Here is a 26,533-nt window from a genome sequence, read left to right as displayed (position 1 = left end):
CATTGCCCTGTGGCCACAACAGCAGGACACCCTCGTACAGATGGATGGGAACTCGTGGCAGCCTCCCCCGTGCTGGGCTTTGTCCTCACAAATGATGTTTCTGTGATCATCTTCGGACATAAATCTCTGTGACTTATGAGACTTACATCTCATGATGATTTCATGCCTTGAATCTTTGCGAGTGTAACCATGAGATACATTTCTGGCAATGGTACTACTAGGTTAAAAACTATGAGAATTTTCAAGTGTGCTACATATTGCCAAACTGTCCTCCTAAGAGGCTGTACCGATTTATGTTTCCACAAATACAATTAAAAAACACAATTCAAATGAAAGAAACACCATTTTTGACCTATGTGGTAGGGGAGAATGTAAAAGTGTAACAGGATGCAGCGCTGGGGAGGGCGTGGGAAGGAGCCTTCTCCATGTGAAATGCCCCTTCCGCTCAGCGGGAATTTGTAGGGCCCAGTTCCTCGGCCTCTGACGTCACTTGGTTCCTTTTCTAGCTGTGTTTTCTTTCCCCCTCTGTCTCCCTGAGACTCTCCTTCTACTCCCCAAGCCAGGTTCTTCAGGCTGTTCCACTGAACCAAACCAAGTCCTGCCTCTCTCCAGCCACGCCCTCTGCCTTAGTCCTGCTCAGGAACCCACAGACCCTGCCCCCACATGCATCCCACGGGGACGTTCCACCCACGGGGACTGCACCAGGGTGCAGGCATTCAGGCATTCGTGTGGACAAGGCCTGGCTGCCCGAGAGCCCCAGCAGGGGCAGCGACTCTTCATCTTCCCGTCACAGCAGTGCTGTCACATCATCTGTTCCGGGCTCCCCACCCTTCCTCATTCAATACTTTCCTTGGCAGACTTCCCATAAACAGAAAGCAACTCCCTGGCTGGGATTCACCTCTTCCCCCCAATAGAGAAATCATCCTTTTGGGCCATTTTATTCAGGCAGACAGTACTAACAGCAAACAGGCAAAACCATGGTCACATTTATTGCATTACCTTGCAAAGGCTCAAGTGAAGATTTGGCTTTCCCGCCCTGTCTGTGAGCCTCTGCCACTATCCCAGTTCCAGAAGGCAGACTGCTTTGAAGGTTGTAAATGAGGACGGAGCCCAGGCTGGACAGCAAAGTGGACCACCTCGGAAAAGAGGTGTTCTGAGGGCTTCCCTGGTGGTGCAGTGGTTGAGAATCTGCCTGCTAATGCAGGGGACGTGGCTTCGAGCCCTGGTCTGGGAGGATCCCGCATGCCACGGAGCAACTAGGCCCGTGAGCCACAATTACTGAGCCTGCGCCTCTGGAGCCTGTGCTCCGCAACAAGAGAGGCCGCCATAGTGAGAGGCCCGCGCACCGCGATGAAGAGTGGCCCCCGCTCACTGCAACTAGAGAAAGCCCTCGCACAGAAACGAAGACCCAACACAGAAAAAATTAATTAATTAATTAATAAACTTCTAAAAAAAAAGAAAAATAATAAAAAAGGTATAATTAAAAAAAATAAAAGAATGTGTTCTGAGCCTTTCTGAGGATGTGGGGCTGAGCTACAAGGATGTGGAGCTGGTATGGCAAAGCCTGTGAATCTTGCTACTTTATTTTAGAAATCTGACACTGGAAGGGGAATAGGGGAGCAAAATGTGCCCGTTAAGATCCAGGAGATAGCCTCTGTTTTTCTTTTTCATAAAGAATTCTAGAATTTTATCTGTGGTCTTTTGTGACATTGCCATCCGGCGGAATGGTGTGCGGAAGATAAAGGCAGTTTACCATCCCACTGCTCATTTCATCAGCTATGAGCTCCAAGGAAGATCTATCATTTCATTACCATCAGAAAAAAACGCCATTACCAGCATCCAGACACCTCACCAAAGGTGAGTTCTCTTTGAAAAAAATTTTTTAAAAAATTCACGTTCATCTGAAGGCAATTACAGAACTCTTGGAATGGTTTATGTGAATTTTGTAAATATCTGGTGATTAAAGTATTTCTTTAAGAGTTGATACACTGCACTATTCCATTATTACAGTGTAAATTTTGTATTAAACAAGGTGCCAGAGATGGCTCTTGGCTTTCTAAAGCCCTTCCAAGGTCCAAGGGAGGCAGCATGGGAAAGAGCACTGGTTTGGAGTCACTAGAACCTGGGTTCAAATCCTGCCCCCACCACTTGACTGCTCTGAACTACTGTTACCTCATCCTTCAAACATGGCTGACCCAGGAGTGCTGGGGAGCAAGTGTAACCACAGGTCTGGAACAGGTTAGCACAGGTGTGGACACAGGGCTCCCTCAATGGGCACAGTTCTAGTTGACGTTGATGCTCTCCCAGAGCAGGGTTGATTTTCTTTGTACTCTGGGAGGAAGAACAGTGTGGTGTAAAAGTGAAGACTTGCTTCTGGTCAAGACCTGCTTTGTTCTGCCAGTACCACTCTGGAAGATCTTAGAATAACTGTGCCACCTGTGAATCAGATCTCCTGCTCTGTCAGCTCAGGGTTTGCCATGGAGTCTATGGGGCAAGAGTCCAGGCCCTTGGGCAACCAGGGATGATGTGGAGAAGAATGGAAGAGTTCAAAGTCACTGAGGACTAGGTAGGTCACTCTGTCTAACCTGAAGGTGGCCTAGCACGGTGGGCCCACAGAGGACATCTTACCAACCTCACTCCCATCCCAAGACAGGCATCTAAACTCCTCCGGATGACTTCCAAAGATGGGGCACTATCTTCAAGCTGAACTTTGTGTGTGGTCAACCGCTAGGCTGGGTTCAAATTCTTCCCTATTTTGAGAGGTGATTTTTATCTGCGCTGTTTCACTTTAAATCCCATCTATGTCCTTGAACTCCTAGAAGTGGTTTGCCCTGGGGCATTTCCTACTCCTACTTCAGTGCCTAGGGCCTGCCTCAGCGTCTTGCCTTTGACTCCGCCCCTTTGGTCCAGCTCCACCTGACTGACACCTCCACTCTACCCTGAGCCTGTCTCCCAGAGTGAGCCAGGGCATAGCCCAGGAACTCTCATCTTCCCTAGGGAGCCTGGCAGAGAAGCCTACCAGGGGCCTTCAGAGGGTGGGCTAGCCCAGGCCAAAAGGGTCTCTGCCAAGGGACTCATCTGGCTGGAGGCTATACCCTCTCAGCCCAGGAAGGGATGGGAGATCTGCCCATCCTCCTCCTCCTCACCTCTGGGACTAGCGGGCTATGGCTAGTCCTTAGGCACTAAGACAGTAACCTCGCAGACATCCAGGGAGGGCCCACAGGGAAACTGGGCCTCCTGAACTAAAGTGGACATGTTTCAAAAGCCTGATGCCTCTCTAAATTCTCCTGTGTCTTTTCTATTTGCAAAACAGTTATGAGGCCATGGTGAAATGGGTTAGTGAGTAACCCATGGGTGTCAAGAAAACACAGACCACAAGGAGAAGAAAATTCACTCATCCTGGCAAACTAGAAACGTGTCTACTAACCGTTTGTGCTGTGCCTCAAGACAGGGCAAGTACTGGCCAGCATCTTGCCCTGCCTCTTGCCTGGGTGCGGCTCTGGAGGAGCATGCTGGGGAAGCAGTCTGTGGGGTGGGCAGAGTTTTCCACGAGGAGCCAAGAGGCTGGTAATAGAAACACACTCCCGCTCCTTTTTCCCTCCTCAGAAGCAAATTTGGGGTTAGCCTAGTTTTCAGACCTAGACTATAGGTCAACAGAAATCCATTAATAGACAGGCGTTCTTGCAGTTCAGGGATTTCCTCCTGAATTAACAGGATATTGACCTTTTATAATATTTCTATTATAACTTCCTGTCTTTATTTCTTTAACATGTAGAAATTTTGCATACAAACAATAATAATAATTGTCTAATGCACTGGAAACTGCAAAGACTTTTTGTCAATTATCTAATTTTCACAAAGACTCAATGAGATAGCCATGATCTCCATCTTCAGATGTGGAAATGGAGGTGGGAAGTTCATGAGGGTTTGCTGAAGCCTGGTGCAGGCACCCATGAAAGCCCAGCACACCGGGCTGTGCAGAGAGCGCTTGCAGAGCGCTTGCCGGACCACACCTTGACCCCGGGCCCTGACTGAAGACAAGCGCACACAAGCAAATTAATAAAACGACAACAAAAATCTTTGTTCTGGCTGGATTAGAGGGCAGTTACCTGACAAATTGGTAACTTGTGTATATTTGGAGTTAGAAATGAACATGAGCAAAATTACCAAATTATTATTGCACAACCATGCCATAAACCTGATGTTGTCGATGCATGAAAAGTCTGGAAGTTTATATAACATAAAGTTACCTCTAGATGCTGAAACTGAGTGGCTTTAATTTTTATAAGGTTTTACATATCTGTATTTTAAAATGTATTTATCTAAACAAGTGGGACCTAATCAAACTTACAAGCTTTTGCACAGCAAAAGAAACCATGAACAAAACGAAAAGACAATCTACGGAATGGGAGAAAATATTTGCAAACGATACAATCAAGGGCTTAATTTCCAAAATAGACAAGCAGCTCATACAACTCAACAACAAAAAAACAAACAACCCAATGGAAAAATGGGCAGAAGACCTAAATAGGCATTTCTCCAAAAAAGAAATACGGATGGCCAATAGGCACATGAAGAGATGCTCAACATTGCTAATTATTAGAGAAATGCAAATCAAAACTACAGTGAGGACCCACCTCACACCAGTCAGAATGGCCATCATTAAAAAGTCTACAAATAACAAATGCTGGAGAGGGTGTGGAGAAAAGAGAATCCTCTTACACTGTTGGTGGGAATGTAAATTGGTCCAGCCACTATGGAAAATAGTATGGAGGTTCCTCAAAAAACTAAAAATAGAGTTGCCATATGATCCAGCAATCCCACTCCTGGGCATACACCCAGACAAAATCATAATTCGAAAAGATACACGTACCCCTATGCTCACAGCAGCACTACTTACAATAGCCAAGACAGGGAAACTAAATGTCTACTGACAGATGAATGGATAAAGAAGATGTAGTATATACACACAGTGGAATATTACTCAGCCATCAAAAAGGATGAAATAATGCCATTTGCAGCAACATGGATGGACCTACAGATTATCATACTAAGCGAAATGAGTCAGAAAGAGAAAGACAAATACCATATGATATCACTTATATGGGGAATCTAAAATACGATCCAAATCAACATATCTACAAAACAGAAACAGACTCACAGATATAGAGAGCAGAGCTGTGGTTTCCAAGGTGGAGGGGGGTAGGGAAGGGAAGGACTGGGAGTTTGGAGTTAGCAGAGGCAAACTATTATATATAGGATGGATAAACAACAAAGTCATACTGTATAGCACAGGAAACTATATTCAATAGTCTGTGACAAACCATAATGGAAAAAAATATGAAAAAGAATATATATATGTATAACTGAATCACTTTGCTGTACAGAAGAAATTAACACAACATTGTAAATCAACTATATTTCCATAAAATTTTTAAAAATTAAAAAAAATTTCTTAATGTATTTTTCTTGTGTATTTTCTCCCTTAAAGTACTGATTTTATTTTTGCTTATTTGTGTTTTATGATTTTCAGATTACTTATTTTCTAATTTAAATTATGTGCTTTTTGAATATTCTAATTAGAAGTGCACTAAGTTGTAGTTCAGGTAACTTTTAATTTTCTAGTTATCTTCATTTGCTCATTATGTTAAATCCATTTATTGTCTAAATTAAATGATCTACTTTCTTTCATTTTGGATTAAATAGGATGGTGGTGGTGTTCATGTATTTAAAAAATTTTATAGTTAACTATATTTCTAATTTAATGATTTATTATATTTTTATTTTTTAATTTAAACTTTTTCATTTTGCTTTTTTGTACTTGCCAAAATTTTCATTGCTTGGGTTAATTTTGCATTTCAAATTATTTATTTGCTAACTATTTAATTTATTTTAAAAATTCAACCTGGGTAATACAATTTAGAGTGCTTTTATATTTTTGTTTCTATATATGTATTTTCTAATTGTTCTACAATGTTATTTTAGTATTTGCAAAATAATTTTAACATTTATCCTTTTTGCCAAATTTCTCAATTTCTGGGAATTTAATTTAAAGGAAAAGAAACTGAACAAAGAGACTATAAATGCCCAGATATCTTCCTTGCAGCCTTATTCATGATAGTGCCAAACTGGAAACAACAGGAAAAGCAAAGTCCACCAGATTCAGTATTGCACATTCATTCAAAATGTCGAGTTTAGAAACTACATACAAGCATTGAATGGCATAATATTAATTAAGAAAAAATCATTATTTAATGTCTGATTTTTATGAGAATTATAGTCACTCTGATCTAATCATGGGAAAAGGGCATAAAGAAAACTGCAAGACATAATTAAATTCAAATAAATAGATAAAAGACAGCCCCTCTCAAAAACCAAAGAGCAGAAAGAAATACTGGGCCAATTACAAGGAAGTCGAATGATATTTCATGGGACTCAATGCTGTAGAAGTAAGACACTTGTCCCTTCAAAGAGGCAAACATGGTTCTTTCCCCTCTGTTAGCAACGTCTGCTTCTGGAGGTCGCCATGGAAAGCAGCCGTCCTGGTACTGTAATCCCCAGGGCACTCCTTGGGGAAGCCAGGAAGAAGCCCACTGCAAGCCCCAGGGACCCCAGACCCTGTCCTGCAGACCCTTTCGGCACTGTGTTCTCTCACCTTGCAGGCTGGCGTCAAGATTATGCTAATTAACGCCAGGTCCCAGGTCTCTTGTTGCCTGGTGACAAAGTTTCACAGTTGAGAAGGAAGAACCGGCGGAACAGGGTAAGTTTTCCTCTGGTTGCATTTATTTTTCTTTAACTCTGCTGAACTACAACCTCTTCAAACTCTTTTTCTCTCCTCTTTTTGAGGGAGCAACTTTGGAAATGCCTGTTCTCCTGGTGTGCTTTATTTACAAACCCCAGACACCAGCTAATTCATTATGTAGGAGAGGAGGAAGCTGGCCCCGAGCCCCAGGCAGGAAGGGCAGCTAGCTGGGGACCCAGCTGGGCATTCTCGGGCGCCTGGGCCATGGACAAGCTTGGGAGGTTAGTGTGGGAATCTGTGGGGCTTTGGGGTCATGCTTTATGATCTTTCCAAAGTCTCAGTCTCCTTGAACGTTGTTTCCTGCTCCACAAGCAGGTGGAGACTAGTGTTTGAACGGCTTCCTCACCGCCCCAGTTATCCCTTTAAGGAAACTGCAGTGCTCGTTCCGTTAGGAGGCTGCAGCCTGTGAAGGCAACCTCAGCAGACCTCACTTGATTTCTGCTGACGGTGCTGGGGTTTGGAGCACAGTCTGTCTTTTGAGAAGTCTGGAGGCAAACCATTTCTCTGAGTGATCCTGAACACTGGAACCCACGAACAAATGGTTGAGTCCTAGGCTGGGCTGGGCCTTGTAAGGAAGGATTCTTCATGGAACACACTAGAATCACGCCTCACGTCTCTATTTCCACAACAGGCAAAGGTAGGTGCCCCTACTTTGAGTCTTTGTGACTTTGGACAAGCTACTTGGCCTCTCTGAGCCTCAGGCACCATATCTGTCCAGTGGAGATGAAAAACAATAAACAGATCAGGCAGGTGTTAAGAATTATTTACAGTGTCTTTAAAATGCCTGGCCCAGAGTAGGTGGTCAGTATAATCCACACACGCAGTCTGAAGGCAGGAACCTAATTTGAATGTGTTAAATTGATTTGCAGACTGTCTGGCACATAGTAGGTTCTCAATTCATTTACAAACCGTATGGCTGTTATGTGAACCAGGTGCTGATGACCAGCTCTCCTGTGAAGAAATGGGGAGTCAGAAAGGTCAGGAAACGTGTGCTAAGTCATACAACTAGGGAGGGACACAGCTCTGACTGGTCTTCAAGCTGGGGTGACTCTGGGCTTCAGCCTCAGCCTGGAGGGGGAAGGGAGGAGCTGAGGCTGCCCCTGTCCGCTCTTCAGTGTGCCTGAGCCCTACTGTTGTCTAGAGACTGACCTTAAAGGCCTGGTGCTTGGCGGTGCCAGCTTCTTCTTGGGGCTCCAAGGGTCTCCCACTGTTGCCCGCCGCTCTTTGCTTGGCAATGCTGATGAAACGGGAGGACTTCATGCTCTTTCCCACTACCCATCTCTTTCCCTCTACCCATCATCTGGGTGGGTCTTCATCAAAGCTAGGTGCTATTTCCTGGTCCCTGGTACTCTTAGAACATGAGGCGTGCAGCTGAACCATGCCCCTCCAAGTGGGCATGATGGGCTACCCAGCTGCACCAATCATCACCAGCTTTCAGCTCATGGCCAGTTGGATTCATTGCCAATTTTCAATTTTCAAGCTCTCTACCTGTCTCACATAATAGAGCTCATCTCAACCCCCAGAGCTGGGTGTGATAACACACGCGTGCCTTCTTTTCAGTGAGGGATGAGCCTTAAGGATGGGGCTTGATCTGGGCTGCTATGAATGTTCCCACAGGATCTAGCTCAGTTTAGGGTAGTGTCTGGAAAACATGATGAGTCAGGAGCTTCCTTGTCGGCCCATAGAGCCAAATTTATTACAGGACGTTGTCAAACCAAACTTTCATGGATAAGCCAAATGGCAATTAAGCCCACAGACAAGGGCTGGCTCTGCTTGACTAGCATGTGACTTTGGCAAGGGATGTGCTCTGGGGCTCGGTGTGTTACCTGTTAGGTGGGGTGGATGAACTAAACGAGATAATGCACGTAACGTGTTATACCTTTTCCATAAAGTCCTCCGTCTTCATCTTCTACCATCTCCTTGCTGTCCCTGCTCCAGCCACCCCCGCATCTCCTTTTTCTCCCCACTGTTAGGACTTTGCACTTGGTATGCCCCTTTCTGGGGGTGTTCTTCCCCAAATCCGCCCACGTGGCCTCTTAGTGTTCAAGTCTCAGCACAAACGTCACCTGGGAGAGGACTTCCCCATCTATCTCAGTCTAAATCAGTCCCCCCACCACCCCCATCAACATTCTTCTCCTGACTCTGGGTGTTCCCTTTCACATCATCAGGTTTTATTTTTTGCAGAGCATTTAAACCACCTGACATAATCTTGGCTCTTTTTTATTTGTTTTGTTTTTCTTGCTTGATTTGCTTTCTCCTAAAATAGGAGTTTCACGAGAAACATGTCTGTCATGTTCACTGCATATCTTCTCATCTGACCTAACCTGTAGAATGACTCGAGTATAAATTGTTGAACAAATGAATGAATGAATGAATGAGCAAGTGAGTTGCCTGGGCTCTAGCAAGCTCTAGAGGTTAAAAATGGACAAAGGTATTATCATATCTACAAGTTGCTGTTACATTTCTTTTCTTTTGTTATTATCACTATTATTATTAATAATTTGTGTTTAAAAGGCTGCAAAGACTTTTGTGCTTGGGAATCAGCAAAGATTGTTCCACAAATCCTACATCTGGGATTAATGATCAGTGGGGAGTGTCTTGGGGCTACTAATTTGAGGGATGCAGTCAATATGGTCCTGTTTGGTGACTCTATCAGCATTATTTACCATCATAAAGGTGCCAGGAACCAGATTACCATTCACTGAGTACCCAGTGCACACTAGTCACTTAACATACAGTCATCACTTCATCTACTCTTCACAACAACTTGCAATTTTCTAACACATTTTGCAGATCAGTAAATTGAGCTCATGATTAAAACCAGGTTGGCAGTGAAGGTGGGGATGGAGCCCAGTTCTATTGGCCTCAAAGCCTCCACATTCCCTGCTGTCCGAGTGCCTGTCTTCTATTGAGTTACTTTACACATAACAGGAAGGGAACAGACAGAATGGCTAATACATGGGTAATATCCCTATTTGTAAAATGCTGAAGAGCTTCCCTGTCCTAATCAAAGTGTGGGCCACTATGTTGCCTTTGTTCACATCATTCCTAGCAAGTTGTATCTTATTTGTCCAAAGTCGCCCGAAAAGGGTTCTCTCTTCTTAATGATAGTCCTGAATGTTTTAGTAATAACTTCAAATAAGCCTGATAAAGACTCGAGGAAAGGGAAACGTGAATTCAGAAAATATTTCTACAGAAAAAGGATTAGAAGTCACAGCATTTTTGAAAGACAGGTGTCTTACACACAAAGAGCCCCAAACCATCCTTTTGCACCCTTTTTCTTTAACCTAAAGTATCCCTTTAAAAATGAGACCATGGTCCTTCCAATGCCCTTCACCTCTGGATGGGGGGAAAGTTTAGCTGAGGTTTAAATAAACAAACACACACATTGCACCATACTGCTGTCACCCATATGTAAAAGGCTATGTGGTTTTTATATCACAGTCACCTGTGCTTGACCACGAGGTTTCAGTGCAGTGGTGGGCTTGCTGGTTCTGAGAGAACATCTCTAGAGGGAAACAAGAGTGGCTGCGTACCACGCCCCCCTCCCCTGACTCTCTAGCATGGCCAAGCTTGTTGGAGACTCAGGAGAGCATGAGGCTGTCCCGGGGCTGGGTTTCCTCCTGGCTCAGGTAGAAATCAGAGAGGAGAGGGCACGGCCTTGTCTGTGGTCACTCTGGGGCAAGTGTAGGGACTGGCCTTCTCTCCTTGGTTTGACACGCCCTGGAGATTTTTCTCACAACAGCGGAAGTATCATTTGAAAAATAACCCAGATCATGTCTGCCCTGGGTTTTGTTTTTTTAAAATCATGTCTTTGGCCTCCCTTCCTTCCTTCTCTCCCTCCCTCCTTCCTTCTCCCACCCTCATGCTGTCCCTCCCCATCCCTCTGTCACAGAGCCTTTCCATCTGGAGCATCCTCTATCTGAAATCCCCTCCCTGCCTCCCTGCATCCTCACTTCCATCCATCTCTGCTCAGATGTCTTCTGTTCAAAGATGCCCTTCCTGGTCACCTCTTCAAAAGACCCCATCTCCCAACACCACTCTCTTATTTCTTCTGCCCCTGCTCTTTCTATTCTTGGCACTCTTCCCCACCTGGTGTTATGTTTGTCTGCTTTGGTTCATCTCCCTTTTAGGATGTGAGCAGAGCCTTCATTTAGTTTGCTGCATAGATCAGCGCCTTGTTGATAGTAGTTATCCAATGTGAACTACTGATGAAGAAATGAATTCCAAAGGGCCAGGGAAGGTTTGGCTGTTCCCTTACAGTTGATCCTCAGGGCTCCCCTTCAAGGTATCTCACAACTTCACAGGTAGGCGGGTTTACAGCAAAGCTTTCCTCGGAGCTAGGGACTGTTGTACAGCAAATGGGGGTACCACACCACGGGGCTGGCCAGTGCACACAGCTGGGTACACCTGGGTCTGCACCATGTCCACCCCTCAGCAAGTTCTCACTGGGGCCAGATGGGGTCGTGGTGCAGAAAGAATGCACATATCACTGGGCACTTGAGAAATGCCCCCCACTCTGCAATCCTGGGTGTGTGGGTGGCTCTGTGCCTCAAAGGAGCTATATCTCTTTGTCCTCCAAATAAAGTAATTTGAGGTCTGCACCTGGGAGGTGGGAATGCCCCAGCAAGTAAGTACGCTGGGCTATGGTGTCTGAATCAGGGTTCTACCCAGTTGGAATCCTGGAGTGCTGGCTCCACTGTCATCAGTTGTGCTGCCCTGTCCAGCTGTGGCTCCTCCCTGCACTCCATCCCCCACCGTCACAGCAAAGTCCTCCGAGGACCTCACTCACCCACACGCCACCCTTCAGAAGCAGCCACTTTTGTTATCCCATTTACGGAAGTCGGGGCTGAAGCTCAGTGATGCTCCACAGACTGTTCAGGGTCACCTGACAGTAAATGGGGAGCTGGGTGGCGACCCACGTGGGTCTAAAGCCCCTGCACTTTTCGCCCTGCCAAGCCACTTCTCTGAGCCCAGCTTCTTTATCTGCAATGGAAGCCACGGCTGTGAGGAGAGAATGCAATCGGGTCCGTCTGGCAATAGCAGTGCTTAAACCACAGTGATTGAAATTGAATTAATGCTCACCTCTTGGGGTTTAAAGGTGCCAGCACTGACTTTGGTGCTTTGTTTTCCGGGTGTCAAGGTTGCTTTGTGTGCTTTGAATGTGTTGGTTGATGAACAAGGCATTTCTAGTCTGTTAAACTAATAATCTTAACATCTTATTTTAATTGTATGGCACCTATTCCCTTTTGTTCCTTTAACAAATCCAATTAAAACAGAGTACATTCAGAATTACAAAAGAGATGCTATTAAACCAAAAAGAAATCATCATCTTTTGTTATTGGGCCATGTGACCCCCTGGGAACTTTTGCTCCAAATAAAAGTTGAATTCTTATTACCGGCCAGGGGGAAGAGGGCAGTTTGACAGATAATGGCTTCCCAGGCAGCACATGTGCAGACCCACACTGGTGCTGAGGATGCAGAAGTACATAATATTAGGGGTAGAGGAAGGTATACATGCATAATATAAGATCCTTAGCACTGCGGTGATCAAATTAACCAGATAATTGCCAAATGAAGTGAACCTGATAATTTCCACACAGGCACTCTGTGTGCTATAGCTCTGATGTCATGGAAAGAACATCCCACCCAGAAGCCCTGGAGTAAGGCGAGCGGTGTGAGCTTGGATAAACCACTTTACACCCACCCCACCCCCAGGTCCTTATCTTTGGGTGGGAGGGATATTCCTACCTCAGAGGAGAGCTGTGAGGACTGAATGAAATGGCAAACTGGAGGGCGCCTGCTGTGTGAAGGAGGCATGAAGGGCCTCTAAGGGCTGGCGGAGAGAATGTGTGTGTTGGGGGCTGTAGGGGGTGGAGCACATCGTAGGACCCACACTCGGGGAATGCCTGCTGTTTGGGAACCGCAGAAGTGCATCTTACAAGTGTTAGGTGTCCAAGTGAGCCCACGCTGTGAAAATCGCACTTCTGGTGGCTGCACACGGCCTCTCAGGGCCCTGCACAGCCGGCAGCCCTCCCCCTGCCTCCCCACACCGGCCCAGGGCAGCAGAGGGCCGGCTTCTCTGGTGGGCATGTGGGAATGCTGTGGGCCAGGGTTCTGGGGCCATGCTGGAGGAAAACCTGCATCTTTACAGGAAGCTCACACCATGGGGGCTCGTGGGGACTGGAGGGGCCGAGGAACAACAGATTCCTGTCTCTTACACCACTCACTTGGGGCACAGGCCCATTAAATGAACTGGCTGGTGGCATTACATGTACCCTTTAAACTGTTCCTCTCTCTCTACCTCCTTCTCTCCTTGTCAATCTCCACACTCTTACACTTAAATGACTCCACTAGTAAAATATGTTTAAAATCCGTATTATTCAGCTATATTCAGATATGTACACATATATATATCTATGAAAACAAGCACCCAACACACTGGTCCCTGGACAGTGGGATAACAGGCAACAAGTCTAAAGAAAAGGCAACAGAAGGAAAAGAGAGGCAGGATAGTGTAGTGGGATGATCGTAAACTTTGGTATTACACACCTAGGCTTATAGGTGTGTAATAGCTAGGTAGCCTAGGTTTGGCTGAGCTGTGTTGTCTCGTGAACTTGGGGAAGGCACTTGACTTCTTTGAGCCCCAATTCTCCTATATTAAAAATAGGACTGACACTCTGCATAATTACTATGGAGATTAGAGATACAGAAATGGTCCAGCAGCAGGCTTGCAATAGTTACTTTGGTACATATCACCTGAATGAAGAGTAGTAAGTGGCTCTTGACATTGTGAAGCCTTTCCAAAATTGATGTCGGAAAACCCCCGTAACTGTGGGGTCCCTGTAAGACTCCACCCCCACTGTCCACATCTCTCTCCTGCTGTCATTCTCTCCATCATCTCTGCCAGGTGTCTGGTGGCGGTATTGCTGTGAGCTGCACAGAAATCTTTCTGCCTCTAGTCTGTCCCCTTCCTGGCGATCTGTCCTTCTGCTCACAGGAAAGCAGGGCTCGATACAATGTAGCTGGGGGCAGAGGTGGAAAAAATAAAACCACTTAATGGTTATACCTCCAGTGAGTCTATACTCCAAAAAGCAGACAAAATTGTAAAGCAAGTAGTAGAGCACACAGTTCCTGGCACAGAGTGGGTGCTGGACAAACAGTAATTCTTTCCTCCAGTGCAGACGATGCCCGAGTTGAACATTCGTGCCTGTTTTAGAGGTCTGGCAGAGCTTCTAGACATACCCACTCAACAGAGGGCCCCGCAGTGACCACTCACGTCTCCACCTGCCACAGGGCTTTTCACATGAACGAACAGCTCATTCTGGGAAGGGGTGGAGGGCATGGGGAGTGATCTGAAGGCTCATGGGAAGTCACAGCAGAGGCAAGGCTCTCCCCTTACATATCTAGTGAATGGGTCTTATGAGAGTTGGGAGAAAGAATAATGATTTTTGAATGAGTGACTTCACTGAGGGAAGTCTGCATTACTTCCGCTTAAGAGATGTCCCACAAGCAAAAGACATTTCTCATCCACATGGCACAAAGCTTGCTATGAAGTTAGTCCCAAATACTGACGGTGACTTTGGGGGTTTCAGTTGTACAATATGTCTATCCTTGTCTCAATGCATCGGTGAAAAGGGTGAAGTAATTATTGTGAGATTGTGTCAGTAAGATGTTTAAAGATATCAGATATATATAAACAAAGTCAGTCTTAAAAATATGCATGAGTGTGAAGCATTAGATAAATTCTAGTATCATAGTGAAGATAATGATCTTACAGCTGAAAATGCTTGCAAATATTCTGATGGCATTAAAATATAAGTTGCCATTACATTTTTAATTTAGATATCCATGAGGTGTCCCACCATGCTGTTTGATTCACAATGACTAGATAGAAAAATTAATTAGAAATTAAAGTCAAACCAACTGGTCCAGTTTTCCTAAAGTGTAAAAGCCAATTGTACAAGACAAAAAGTACATTTAGAAACTTCCCATGTTTGGGTTTCCAAGCTGTTCATGTGAAATGAAATCTATTATTTGACTACCCATCTATCTGTCTGTTCATCTATCTACCTATCCATCTATCTGATTATCTATTGACATTTCTTTCTCTCTATAATTGCCAGCTTCCCTTGTGTGGATTGATCCCACGCTGGTATTTGAGGATGCTATGAATTGATAATAACAGTTCATCTAATCAGATTTAGTTGTATTGAAAGATCATCAGTTTCACACTTCTTTTGCCAATACTTACTCTCCTACCCAATGGGCAGACCTGGGCAGGATGCTGACCATTCAGAGTTGTATAAGAAAAGGGGTGTCCCTGGGCTCTGGGGGCGCCCGGCACTGGTCTGCTTCTAGTGGTTCTCACAGCTTAGAGGGGTCAGAATGGACCCTGAGCAACACACCCTGCCCTCCACAACCGAAAGCAAGGGTCCCAGCCAGGTAAAGCGGCCCTGAGGAGAAGCACAAAGAGGGTGGGGGCTGAGCATGCTTCATCTGGCCTGGGGCTGTCTGGGGGCCCAGATGCACTGAGGAGGAGGTGAGGTGCTTATCCCGGCCAGCCCCTACTTTGCCTGCAGGTGATGAATGAATGAGCAGGCTCTGAGCCAAAGGACCTGGTGGGGAGAAGCTCCTTAATGGAGACGTCCCTGTGGACAGCCCCATGCTGCTTCCTCCCCATCAGTCATCAGAGAAGGGAGGGCTTCTTTCCATGGGAGGGCTGTGGGGGACCAGGCACAGCTGGGCTCACCTGGCTGGATCTACAGTCTACTGGAAGCATCCTTCCCATCTAGGCCCTTCTGCCCATACTTGATGTGTTTGTCCTCCCTCAGCTGAACTTTATCTTAAATACACGAAATACAAAAGACAGCCTAGGCTTTTTGGGACTCGGAATTTGGCGACCAGAATCAGTAACAACCTAGATTTTAGCTCTTTGAGCTTAGAGACTGGCCCCATTTACTGTTCACCTGTATAAATAACACAGAGGCTTGGTACCTAGTAGGCTCTCGATATACTTACTGAATTGAGTGTACAAATGAATGACTGAATACAGGAATAAGCATACGGAGTTGGCTTAAATTAGTCCCAAAGAACTAACAAGAACCATGGGCAAAGGAAACTTTACTACTTTTTCAGATCCATGGGATAGAGTTGTCAAATAAAATACAGAACTATGCAATGTTTGGGATATACGTATACTTAAAACTATCCACTGTTTATCTGAAGCTCAAATTTAACTGGGCATCTTGCAATTTTATTTGCTAAATCTGGCAACCTCACCAATGAGAAGTCATTGATAAACGTGATCAGAACTCAGGCTCCCCTGATCTCAGTCCATATTTTTTTTAATTCAGATTTTAACTCAAGTGCAGTAGGCCAGTTTTTCTGGTATGTCACCTTGTGTATAGCTGTTCCCCGCAGTGTGCATGTGCATACACATGGTAGACACGCATACATACCCAGCAGTGCCCACATGATACACGTGTGGATGCCCTTCACAGGGCAAAACAAGCCTGAGTGGGGGCATGAAAAAGTCACAGACTTCCAAGCCAGGCTGAGAACGACAGAAATAGACTATGGAGTCCCAAATATTTTTAAGTTTTTAAAAAATTTTAAATTTACCTACAGCAAAGTTGCTTCTTTTGTATACAGTTCTCTGGGGTCTAACATGTATAGCTTCACGTAACCACCACTACAGTCAAGGTACGGGCAGTTCCAACACGCCAGAAAACTCACTTGTGCTGCTCCGTTGTTGTCAAACCTTCCCCATCCCTATTCCCTGGCAACCACTGATCTAGTTTCTGTACCTATGGTTGTGACTTTTCCAGAATGTTGTATAAACGGAATCATTCATGATGCAGACTTTTAAGATTGTCTTCTTTTACTCAGCAAGATGCTTTTGAGAGTCATCCAAGTTGTTGTATGTATCAGTAGATTTGTTCTCTTTATGTTTAATAGTATCCATTATAAGGATAAGCCACAATTTCTTATCCATCCACTGAAAGACCTTCAGGTTTTTATCTCGTTTTTGGCAGTTATGAAGAGAGCAGCTATAAGCACAAGTTTTTGTGTGAACAATGAGGTTTTAGTTTTTCTGGGGGTAAATACCTAGTTGGGGGAATGCTGGGTCATATGATAAGTATATAGTTAATTTTATCAGAAATTGCCAAACTGTTTTTCACAGTGATTGTACCATTTTGAATCCCCAGTAACAATATATGAGCATTCTAGTTGCTCCACACCCTTGCCAAATCTTTGTATTATTGGTTTTTATGTTTTGTTTTGTTTTAGGCATTTCAGTAACTGTGCAGTGGTTATCTGTGATTTTCATTTGCATTTCCCTAGTGACTAATGATAACTGAGCAATGCTTTGTGGTTTTGTGGGCTTACTGGCCACTCATATAACTTCTATGGTGAAATGTCTCATTAAATTCCTTGGGCATTTTTTTTTTTTTATTGTATTGTCTTCTTTCTTACTGTTGACCTTGAGTTCTTTATAGATTCTGAATACTAGTCCTTTGTTGGATATGAGTTTTTGTTTGTTTTACAGAGCAAAAATTTCAAATTTTGTTGAAGTCCAATTTGTCAATATTTTCTTTTATGGGTTATACTTTTGCCAGACTCAAGGTCATGAAAACCTTCTCCTTCGTTTTCTTTTAAAAGTTTTATGGTTTTACATTTTACATACCTATGATCCATTTTGAGTTAGAGTTAATTTCATTAGTTCGAGATTCAATTTTTTTGCATATTGGGTAATCAATTGTTCCAACACAATTTGTTGAAAAGTCTGTTGTTTCTCCATTGAATTTCTCTTGAACTTTTGTCAAAAAACAATTGACCATTTTGAACATATTTATATGGATCTAGTTCTGGACTCTGTTTTCTATTCCACTGATCAATATACTATCCCTTCATCAATACCACATTTTGTAATTACATGGTAAGCTTTAAAATCAGGAAGCATGAATCCTCCAACTTTCTTTTTCAAAATTGTTCTGAATTTCTAGCTCCTTTTCCTTTCAATATAAATTTTAGAATCTGTTTATTCATACATACAAATAATCCTGCTGGAATCTTTATTGGAATCACATTGATCTTTAGACCAATTTGGGATGAGTTTACATCTTAACTACACTAAGTTTTTCAGCTCATGAATGGTATGTTTCTCCATTTGTTTAGATCTTCTTTGCTTTGTTTCATCAGTGTTTTGCAATTTTTATCACAGAAATCCTGCACTTTTTTTTTTTTACTTACGTGAAATATACAAGTATTTTATTCTTTGGAGCATTATTATTTTTCAGATTTCAGTTTCCAATAGCTCATTGCTAGTATACAGAAATTCAGTGGAGTTTTTTTTGTGTAAACATGTATCCTACAACCTTGCTAAACTCACTAGTTAGTTCCAAGAATGTCTTTTAAACTCTGTAGGATTCTCTACCTGGACAAGCAGCTCATCTGTGAGAAGGACAGTTTTATTTCATTCTTTCCTATCTCTATGCCCTTTATTTATTTATTTATTTATTTGCATTATTACACTGGCTAGAATTTCCAATATAATGTTAATAGGAATAGTGAGAGTTTACCTTCTTGCCTTGTTCTCAAACTTAGGGGAGAAAGCATTCAGTCTGTCACCGATTATATTAACTATAGGGTTTTTCTGTTTTTGTGGGGGTCCTCAGGTTAAGAAAGATAAACTGGATTACTCGTTTGCTGAGAGTTTTTGTCATGAATAAATGTTAAGTTTTGTTACATGTTTTTTCAGCATAAATATGATCATGTATGTTTTTCTTTTTAGTCTGTTAGCATGCTATATTCCATTGCTTTCTGAATATTGAATCAACCTTGCATTTCTACTTGGATGTCATGTATTATTCTTTTTATATATTGGGGGATTCAATGTGCTAATTTTTTTTTTTTTTTTTTTTTTTTTTTTTTTTCGCAGGCCTCTCACTGTTGTGGCCTCTCCCGCTGCGGAGCACAGGCTCCGGACGCACAGGCTCAGCGGCCATGGCTCACGGGCCCAGCTGCTCTGCGGCATGTGGGATCTTCCCGGACCGGGGCACAAATCCGTGTCCCCTGCATCGGCAGGCGGACTCTCAACCACTGCGCCACCAGGGAAGCCCAATTTGCTAATATTTTGTTGAGAATTTTTATGTTCATGTTCATGAGGGATATTGGTCTGTCGTTTTCTTTCTTTGTATTGTCTCTGTGTGATTTTAGTATCAGGGTAATGCCGGCCTCAGAAAATAAGTTAGGAATTGCTCCCTCTTCTATTTCTGGAAAAGTTGGTGTAAAATTGGTGTTGTTATCTTTAAATGTTTGGTAGAATTTGCCAATGAAACCATCTGAGCCTGGAGGGTTTTTTTTGGAAGCTTTTCAACTGTGAATTCAGTCTCTTTAATAACTATAGGTCTTTAAGGGTTGTCTATTTCTTCATGGGTGAGATTTTATAGTTTACAGTCGATTTCATCTAAGTTTTTTTCTAAAGTTGTTTGTACTATTCCTTTATTATCCTTTTAATGTCTATGGGTTTTTAGTCCTATCCTCTCTTTAATTATTGATATTCATAATTTGTGTCTCCTCTCTCTTTTTTTTAAATCGTACACATAGCAGCACTATTTTAAAAAATTAATTAATTAACTTATTTTTGGCTGCGTTGGGTCTTTGTTGCTGTGCGTGGGCTTTCTCTAGTTTTGGCGAGTGGGGGCTACTCTTCGTTGTGGTGCACGGGCTTCTGATTGCGATGACTTTTCTTGTTGCACAGCACGGGCTCTAGGTGCATGGGCTTCAGAAGGTGTGGCATGTGGGCTCAGTAGTTGTGGCTCACGGGCTCTAGAGCGCAGGCTCAGTAGTTGTGGCGCACAGGCTTAGTTGCTCTGCAGCATGTGGGATCTTCCTGGACCAGGGCTCAAACCCATGTACCCTGCATTGGCAAGTGGATTCTTAACCACTGCGCTACCAGGGAAATCCCTCTTTTTATTTTTTTAATTTCACTGTCAGTCTGGCTAGATATTTATCAATTTTATTAAACCTTTCATTGAACAAGCTTTTAATTTCACTGATTTTCTCTATTGTCTTTATCCTTTCAATTTTATTGATTTCTGCTCATCTTTACTATTTCCTTTTTGCGCATCCTTTAGGTTTATTTTACTCTTCTTTACTACTTTATTTAATGCAAAAGTCTGTTATTGATTTGAGACCTTTCTTATTTTTTTTAAATATTCCTAGTATGAATGTTTAATGCTATAAATTTTCCTCTAATCACTGCTTTAATTGCATACCATAAGTTTTAATATGTTCTATTTTTATATTCAGTTCAAAATATTTTCTAATTTCCCTTGAGATTTCTTTGACCCATGGAGTATTTATGAACATGCTGTTTAATTGTTAACTATTTGGAGATTTTCTAGTTATTCTGATATTGACTTCTAACTTAATTCCATTATTTTTAGAGAACATTCTTTATATGATTTCAATTCATTTATATTTGTTAAGATTTGTTTCATGACCACGAATGTAGTCTATATTTGTGAATGTTGCATGTGCACTTGAAAAGAATGTATTCTGTTACTGGGTAGAGTGTTTCATAAATGTCAATTAGATCCCACTGGTTGGTGGTAATGTCCAGTTCTTTATCAATGGTTCTCATCTGGCAATTTTGCCCCTCAGTGGACAGTTGGCAATGTTTAGAAACATTACTGGTTGTTCAACTAGTGGAGAGCTACATTTAGTGGGTAGAATATTCTTACTTTCCGCTGCTAAACATCCTGCAATGCACAGGACAGGCCTTTCCCCATCACCACCCCATCCCTGCCAACAGCAAAGAATTACCTAGCCCAAAATGTCAACAGAGCCAAGGTTGAGAAACCCCATTCCTTGCTGATTTTCTCTCTAGGCCTATTGATTACTGAGAGAGAAGTATTGATAGCTCCAACTCTAATTGTATATTTGCCCATTTTTTCTTTCAATGTTATCATCTTTTGCTTCATCTATATTAAATCTCTCTTGTTAAGTACATCTTTTTCCATTCTTTTAGTTTAACTTACTTTTGTTTATTTAAAGTGTTTTTCTTATAGATGGCATATAATTGGCTCTTTTTCTTTTATAATCCATTCTGAAAACTATCCATTCCGATTGCTCTGGAGACTAAAATATACATACTTATCTTTCTACAGCCTGCTAAGAATTAATATTTTACCACTTCCAAAGCAATGTAAAAATCTTACCTACCTTATAGGTGTCATTAACTTCCCCCGTTATGTTGTAGTTGTCATATGTATTCCATCTACATACACTGACAGTTATAATTTTTGCTTTCAACCATCATTCGTATTTTAAAGATTGTAAGAGGAGAAAAACAGCCTATTACATCTACCACATATTTACATTTCCATTGCTCTTCCCTTATTCTCAAGGTCCAAGCTTCCCTCTACTATTGTTTCCCTTTCATCTAAAGACTTCTTTTATCATTTCTTTGATAGCAGCTCAACTAGTGGCAAATCTTTTTATTTTTCATTTATCTAAGAATGTCTATTTTGCCTTCATTCATAAAGGATGTTTTTATTTACTGTCTGGCTGACAGTTCTTTTTTTCAGCATTATTTTAAAAATATTTTTCCAGTACCTCTGGCCTTCACAGTTTCTAGTGAGAAACCTGTAATAATTTGTATGCTGTTCCCCTGTAGGCAACGTGTTGTTTTCTTCTTTAATTTTTGCTTTAATTATGAGCAGTTTGATAACGTCTGAATGTGGATTTCTTTGAGTTTATTTATCCTGTTTGCAGTTCACTGAGCTTCTTGAATCTGTAGTTTTTATGTCTCTCACCAACTTTTGGAAGTTTTTACCCATTTTTCCTTCAAATATTTTTCTGCACCACAAGCCTTTATCCTCCTCTTCTTCTAGGATGTATCTTTATATCTATACTGATATATACATGTACATTGTGAGCAGGCAGTCAGTCACAGGCTACAAGTTCTGGCAAACCTTCTGTAGATTCTGTAGACTACGTTTATAATGTCCATTCAGTTTGCAGAGAATTTACAGTACTATTCGAATCAGCCCTTCATGTTGCTATCCAGGCACCAGTCTGAAATCTGCACAGTGCTCAATTCACAAAGCCTTTGGGTTCAGGGTTTGGGAGTAGGTACTCAAGACCCTGTTCAGGGCTTGGTCTATTCGTGGGCAGCTCGGGGTGTATCCTGGAGTTCATATACAACTTTATTAAACTCTCTCCTCTTTGCAATCTCCCCAACACTTTGTGGTTCCCAGGAGTTGCCCTCCCCTCCTTGGTCTTCTGGCTAGAAACCCAGGGAACTTGTATTCTAAATCTGTTGTGTACTTCCTGCCACAGTTTCTCTCTCCAGGGCCAAGCAGTGGGATAGAGAGAAAAAAAGCAAACTTCCAAACACTTGGGACAACAGTTTGGTCAAAGACAATGGTTCTCCCCCTTTAGAGTTTTAAGTGCCTGCATGCCTGACTCGAGTGATACAGGATTGCCTGGGGCTGAGGCAGAAGAGAACGGAAAAGATGAATAGAAAAAAACGGGATCTCCTTCACGCTGACCCTAAAAGGCCCTGTCTCCCTGTCCTTGGCCAATGAGGGAGGTTTTTGTTGGAAATCTGTCACCACTGGTGCAAAGCTGGTCTTACTTTGAGTTACTTCTCCAATCTGCCTTATACCATTTATCTTCAGAGTCCTTGGGCCTTTTGCTGCGTTCAGTGGGTGAGACGGGCAGAGCGCACTTACTCCATCTTAACTGTGACTGGAACCCCAGCTTTCATTTTTAAACTGCTTTGCCCCATCTGGTTCCACACAGCCGTGTAATACAGATATTTCAATACCGGTGAACACAGTACTGTCTTTGGTAACCAGCCAATCATGCCTGAATGTGGTCGGTTCACTGTTTCTAAAGAATAGGTTCAGCTTACAAGGCCCGCTCCAAAAAACATCAGTGTGGCTGAGAGCTGAGAATACTCTCATCGGGCTACATTGTGGAGGGCTCCATCCATCTCAGGAGGCTCTGATCCAGTAGGACTTGCATAGGGTGGAATCCTCAAACCTTCAGCTGGGAGTGGCAAGAGCAGGATTTATAATAAACATGTGGGAGGCATTGTTACCTACTTGCCTTTGGCACTGAGGATTAACTATACAAGGAAAACATGTGATACTAGGCTCACACAGCCTGACTGCTGGCGCTCCATGTGTTACACAGCCATGGTTCCTGATACAGGGCCCGGCTGATGACGCAGAGAAAGCGCAGAGCACCTCTCCCACCCATCCCTACTGGGGATTTATCTCCTGACAGCATGCTTCTGTCCAGAGTGGAAGCTTGGTCCAAAATAGCGTATCAGCAAGCAAGAGACACCAAGCCGTAGAAAAGAAAAGAGCCTCTAGAACAGGCAGGCCGGTTGCACCCTCCTCTTGACTGTAGACCTTCCTCGCTCCTGAGCCTCGGTCTTCTCTTTATAGTGGGGATAAGCCTGTGGATCTTGCTGAATTGTTGAAGATTAAAAGCAATATGTGCAAAGTTCCTGACAGTAATGTTTAACAGTTAACATTATCAAGCTTTTACTATGTGCCAGACACTGCTGTAAGCGCTTTATAGATAATTTAGATAATTTACACTCCCTTAGAGTCCTAAATGGGAGCTGTCTCCACAAATAAGGAAATCGAGGCACTGAAACTTTAAGCAAATTACTTATGGTAGAACTGGACTTCTAAGCAAGCACTGTGAGGCCAGAAACTTCCCGTCACTCTGTACGTTCTACTTCTCCGACGGCAGAAATCTGTTATCACACCCATCGGTGCAGAGGGGCCTACAGTTGAATCTCAGTGTGAAGAATGTGAGGGGAGGAAGACAAGGTGGGTAGGAGGTGGGAAAAGGCAGCATTCTCTTCAATTCTGCCAGGCTCCACCCTGGCCCCCTCTTCCGTGCTCATGGGCATGCTGTAGGCTCATTTTCCTACCTGGGGGCTAAGCAAAGACTTCTCTGTGCTGTTTATTTGCACTGCAGTTATAGTAGCCAAGGCCTGACTAGCTCCTCTGGGTCCAGAAGGTGAGGAGGGATGTAATACACAAGTCATTCTTAACTCCCACCTTTATTCCCTTATATCCAGGCTACGTTCCTTCTGAGAACTCAGCAGTCCCACCCTAGGAACTTGTGGGATAACTCTAAGAAAAGACTAGATTTAAGTAAGGGTCTGGGAAATGGCAGATATCCAAGACATTACCCCCCGACCCTCCCCACACACACCCAGGAGGGGGAATATGGGGAATATGTGACAGTCCAGGACAATGGAGAGATTCCTAAGTCGGGGAATGGCGCAGCCAGAGGGGTGTCGAGCATCCTTCAGGCCAACCCTGACCCTCCCATTTTACATCTGGGAGCACTGAGGTCTGAAGAGGGCATTCAACTGCTGAAGAGCTTTGGCTAGGCTATTTCTGCTGATGACCTAATTTCTCTCCACTCCCCTCTTTCTCTCCTTTCAAACCATTAGAAAGTGAAGCATTATGATTTGGGGGGAGTCCAGTACCCTTATGTCATCTCCTAACTGGATATTTTTTCTCTTCTTATCAGAGTCTATCTTCTAGCAGTTTCATGTGACTTTTTTCTCTAACCGATCACCAGTCAATCAGAACAACATACTTCAAACATACCCCCTTACTAAAAGAACATGGCCAAGGGCGGGAAAGGCCCCAAGGGTAAAAAGATCACCCTCAGTGTGGCCAAGAATTGTATCAAGATCACATTTGATGGGAAGAAACGCCTTGACTTGAGCAAGATGGGAATTACCACCTTTCCCAAGTGTATTCTGCGACTCAGTGATGTAGATGAGCTCAACCTTAGCCGGAATAGGATCAGGAAGATTCCTGACTCAATCTCCAAGTTCCAGAACCTGCGGTGGCTGGACCTGCACAGCAACTACATTGACAAGCTCCCTAAGTCCATCGGCCAGATGACCTCTCTGCTCTACCTCAATGTCAGCAACAACAGGCTGACCACCGATGGGCTGCCTGTGGAGCTCAATCAGCTCAAGAATATCCGCACTGTGAATTTCGGTCTGAACCATCTGGACCGCGTGCCCACCACGCTAGGCGCCCTGAAGGAGCTCCATGAGGTGGGGCTCCATGACAACCTGCTGAGCACCATCCCCAACAGCATCTCCAAGCTCCCCAAGCTGAAAAAGCTCAACACAAAGCGAAACCCCCTTCCCAAAGCAGAGGAGTCGGATACGTTCATAGATTCCATCAAGAGGGTGGACAACCTATATCTGGTGCAGGAGAAGGATCTATGTGGGCCTTGCCTGGGAAAATGCCAACAGGCCCAGGACAGGCTGAACAAAATCAAAAGCATGGCCACGGTGGAACCGAGAAGGGCCATCTTTTCCAGTTTGGCCTCACCCAACTCCACGGCCAAGGAATCCCAGGAAGACTGGAGGTGACCTGGGACCCTGACCCTAAGGCGGGAAGGGAAAAGGGAGGGAGGCAAGATGACAATGGGCTACATCCTCACAAAACTGAGGGATTCTTCCGTTACTACGATAGCTCCTCCAGCCAAGCCCATAAAATACCTTTCCCTACCTCCTTGGCTTGTGATTTTGTTGACTGAAGGGCTTTTAGTTCTTTGCCATTCCGTACACCTCTGTCTTCTCTGCACGCACACACCCGCACACACAAGCACAATGAGTCAGGAAAGGGACATCTGTCTTACTTCTGCCCCAGAACTCTCCTGCCTACAGCCCGTGGCCTGGGCGGCTGATACTGATACAGCCAGCACACTCTTAGTCTCATTATCACACATTTCTGGACCAACTGCCAGCTCCCCAGTGTGGAGCTTGTTATATTGGAACGCTTTGGGCCAGGCTTCAAAAGTCAGGCATCTCTAAGCATGGGTTGGTAGGGGGGCAGATGGACATATAGTCTTGGGAAGGGGACAAAACTGGACCACAGAGATGGGCAGATATTATCATTAAGTATTGGCAGTAACATCTTGGGCTCTAAGCAGTTCTATCCCTTTCTCTTTTCTGCACTTGCATAATTTGCTCTAGGAGGTTTCTAGACTAAACCTGCAAGCCCTTGACTGGCTGTGAATGAATGAGGTTCACTCCCATCTTATTATGTCCAGTGCTTTTCCAGACCTTTGTGGAATAAGGAAAGAATGGGTGCAGATAGGGGTTGGCGTAGTCAATAGATGAACACATTACTAGGCACTGTGCTAGGTGCAGGGACTGTGTCCAATGGGGGAAAGCTTGTCTTGCCCTTTGCAACCTGTAGGGAAGACAAGTTGAAAGAAGACTTTGTTCTTTATAATGCCATTGTTTGGGGAAGTTAGGAGCTCAGAGCCTAGTGGTGTGCAGGGCCAGCCTGGCATAGAGAAAAAGCCAAAGACTCTGCAGTTGGACAGATCTGAGCCCAGAGCAGCTCTGCTTCTTACTTGCCATCTCCCTGGACATTTTGCTTAGCTTTGGTCCTTTCACCTGTAAAGCGGGAGTAATACCAGCCCAACTCCGAGCGTTGTCATGCGTCTCAAGCAGATAGCTCACAGAGTGAGTACTCAGTAGAAGTCAGCTCTCTCTAAGGACTAGAGCTCGGTGCATCTTAAAGCTGAAATACTACTTTGAACAGTGTCTTCAGTCATTCTAGATCTGTTGGTAGAACTCACAATAGCTGAGAACCTTCCCTGTACCACTCACTCACACCTTTATACTGCCTAAAAGAAAGGGATCAAGGA

At 43.7% G+C, this 26,533-nt stretch overlaps 2 protein-coding genes across 3 annotated transcripts in view; one reads left to right on the top strand and one right to left on the bottom strand.

Moving 5' to 3' along the window:
* The window catches only part of WDFY4 (WDFY family member 4), a 270,159-nt gene that overhangs the window by 39,429 nt on the left and 204,197 nt on the right, over positions 1 to 26,533 (bottom strand). The gene's annotated exons all lie outside the window — the stretch shown is intronic.
* On the top strand, positions 1,767 to 25,382 carry LRRC18 (leucine rich repeat containing 18). The gene is made up of 3 exons (XM_007446233.1): positions 1,767 to 1,857; positions 6,663 to 6,760; positions 24,380 to 25,382. Exon 3 carries the CDS (start codon positions 24,477 to 24,479, stop codon positions 25,242 to 25,244), a length of 768 nt encoding a protein of 255 aa, XP_007446295.1. The 5' UTR covers positions 1,767 to 1,857; positions 6,663 to 6,760; positions 24,380 to 24,476; the 3' UTR covers positions 25,245 to 25,382.

This window comes from Lipotes vexillifer, unplaced genomic scaffold, assembly GCF_000442215.2.
Source record: "Lipotes vexillifer unplaced genomic scaffold, Lipotes_vexillifer_v1.1 scaffold1143, whole genome shotgun sequence".
In the NCBI taxonomy this organism is placed as follows: Eukaryota; Metazoa; Chordata; class Mammalia; order Artiodactyla; family Lipotidae; genus Lipotes; species Lipotes vexillifer.
This window is presented reverse-complemented; position numbering and strand designations above follow the sequence as displayed.